General features: G+C 44.6%; 1 protein-coding gene across 1 annotated transcript; it reads left to right on the forward strand.

Annotated features, from left to right (window-relative positions):
- Positions 1 to 411: 411 nt before the first annotated feature.
- On the forward strand, positions 412 to 1867 carry LOC127345485 (avenin-3-like). The gene is made up of 2 exons (XM_071826742.1): positions 412 to 557; positions 1164 to 1867. The coding sequence occupies exons 1-2, from the start codon at positions 412 to 414 to the stop codon at positions 1696 to 1698; spliced, it is 681 nt and encodes a 226-aa protein (XP_071682843.1). The 3' UTR covers positions 1699 to 1867.
- The last annotated feature ends 472 nt before the right edge of the window (positions 1868 to 2339 follow it).

Below are 2339 nucleotides of genomic sequence, written 5' to 3' on the forward strand. Positions count from 1 at the left end.
ACAAGTCATGTCAATATGGTTAACATATTGTAGAACATTACAAACTTAGTTTTAGGAAATGACGCTATCTAGATCAGTGTTTGACATGTAAAGTGAATAACATGAGTCATTGCCAATTATCAAGCTTTCATGTCAGACAGATGATACATGCAAGAGCAAGACATCTTTGACGATCAATTCAAAAACTACATTTGTATTTAGTGCCACCAAACATTACATAGAGAAATGATAAGTTAGATAAGCATCCAAGCACTTTTAAGGAAATAAAATGCAAAGATAAAAAAAGAAACCATGCCACAACAGCTATAAATAGGCCCACACCATGAAGATCCTCTTCCATCATCCATCCTTCACACCCTTAGAGAGCAAAAACATCAAAGCCAAGCAAGCAATAGTCAACACAAATCAATCATGAAGACCTTTCTCATCCTTGCCGTCCTTACCGTGGTGGTAACCATGGCCAACGCCACTGTGCAGCTTGACCCTACAAGTCAATATCAACCCGAACAACCATTTCCGCAACCTCAACAACCATTTCCGCAACCGAAGCAATGGTTTCCGTTGTTTCCCCAACCCCAACAACCGTTCCCGCAACCCCAACAACCATTTCCGCAACCCCAACAACCGTTTCCGTTCTTTCCGCAACCCCAACAACCATTTCCGCAACCCCAACAACCATTTCCGCTGTTTCCGCAACCCCAACAACCATTTCCACAACCCCAACAACCATTTCCGCTGTTTCCGCAACCCCAACAACCGTTTCCGCAACCCCAACAACCATTTCCGCAACCCCAACAACCGTTTCCGCTGTTTCCGCAACCCCAAGAAACGTTTCCACAACCGCAACAACCATTTCCGCAACCCCAACAACCATTTCCGCAACCCCAACAACCCTTTCCTCAACCAGAACAACCATTTCCGCAACCACAACAACCATTTCCGCTGTTTCCCCAACCCCAACAACCATTTCCGCAACCCCAACAACCCTTTCCTCAACCAGAACAACCATTTCCGCAACCACAACAACCATTTCCGCTGTTTCCCCAACCCCAACAACCATTTCCGCAACCCCAACAACCATTTCCGCAAACCCAACAACCCTTTCCTCAACCAGAACAACCATTTCCGCAACCACAACAATCATTTCCGCAGGAACAATAACAATTTCCCGAGCAGCAACAACCATCCCTGCAGCAACAACCATCCCTGCAGCAACAACCGTCTTTCCAGCCAATTCTACAACAAGAGTTGAACAAGTGCCAAGAGTTCCTCGTGAAGCAGTGCAAACCACTGACAATTGTGTCGCTCCTTCGGCCAAGGATCTTTCAACAGAGCACCTGCCACGTGATGCAGAAACAATGTTGCCAGCAGCTGGCGCAGATTCCCAAGCAGCTCCGGTACCCTGCCATACATAGCGTGGTGCAGGCCATCATCATGCAACAACAACAACAACAACAACAACAACAACAACAACAACAACAACAACAACAATTCTTCCCACCTCAGAAGCAGCAGGTGGATCAAGGCTTCTTCCAGCCTCAGCCACAACAGGTGGGCCAGAGCTTCATCCAACCACAACAGCTAGCTCAGTTCGAGGCGACGAGGAAGTTTGCGCTGCAGACCTTGCCAACGATGTGTAATGTGCAAGTCCCGCCGTACTACGCCACCGCCCCGTCTAGCCGCACCTTTCTCTTTTGAGAAGACTACAAAAGCTCTGGTACTAGATAGATGGATCACCATTATTTCATCAATGGACCGATCGATGTAACGGTGAAAAATAAAGTGGCATGTGCTAAGATGTTTGACCCCCGGCCAGTACTAGTCTAAACTTGGTAATAAAAGATAAACATAGTTCTTGTCTGCATAATATTGCTTGTCCCTGTTCCATTTCACAGGCATATTTAGATGTTCATTCCTAGCCATAATCTTATGCATGAAAATTAATCAGAACATAATGGAATGGCTGCAAAGCTTGGGTTGAGTTGAAGTACCATTAAAGTAAGGAGTACGCAAACTCTTTAATGGCGAGGCTTATGAGTTGCAACTTGCAATGGTCTTGACTGGCCTACATCTGAATCTAAATAGAATATATTCAGGCGAGGTTTCATCCAAAATTCTCAACTATAAATAGCTAAAATTATGTTTGATGGTAGGATCAAGGCAACTCAAGTCATTGGAGTACATCCGGAACAACTAAAGATTTAAGAGGCTGAGATAGATCAGTACGTAGTAACATCATCATCCAAAGTTATATAAGTAAATTTGATCATACAAAATACTACTTACTACGCATGACTACACGTACAGTGCACATTTCACCATAGGCATCACAAGAAGTA

The sequence above is a fragment of the Lolium perenne genome, chromosome 1 (genome assembly GCF_019359855.2).
Source record: "Lolium perenne isolate Kyuss_39 chromosome 1, Kyuss_2.0, whole genome shotgun sequence".
NCBI classification, from domain to species: domain Eukaryota; kingdom Viridiplantae; phylum Streptophyta; class Magnoliopsida; order Poales; family Poaceae; genus Lolium; species Lolium perenne.

Excerpts from the sequence above, each read along its gene's own strand:
- LOC127345485 (XM_071826742.1), top strand. The coding sequence starts at position 412 with ATGAAGACCTTTCTCATCCTTGCCGTCCTTACCGTGGTGGTAACCATG. Across the intron at positions 558-1,163 it reads CCGCAACCGAAGCAATGGTT|ATTTCCCGAGCAGCAACAAC; the intron begins TCCGTTGTTTCC and ends GGAACAATAACA.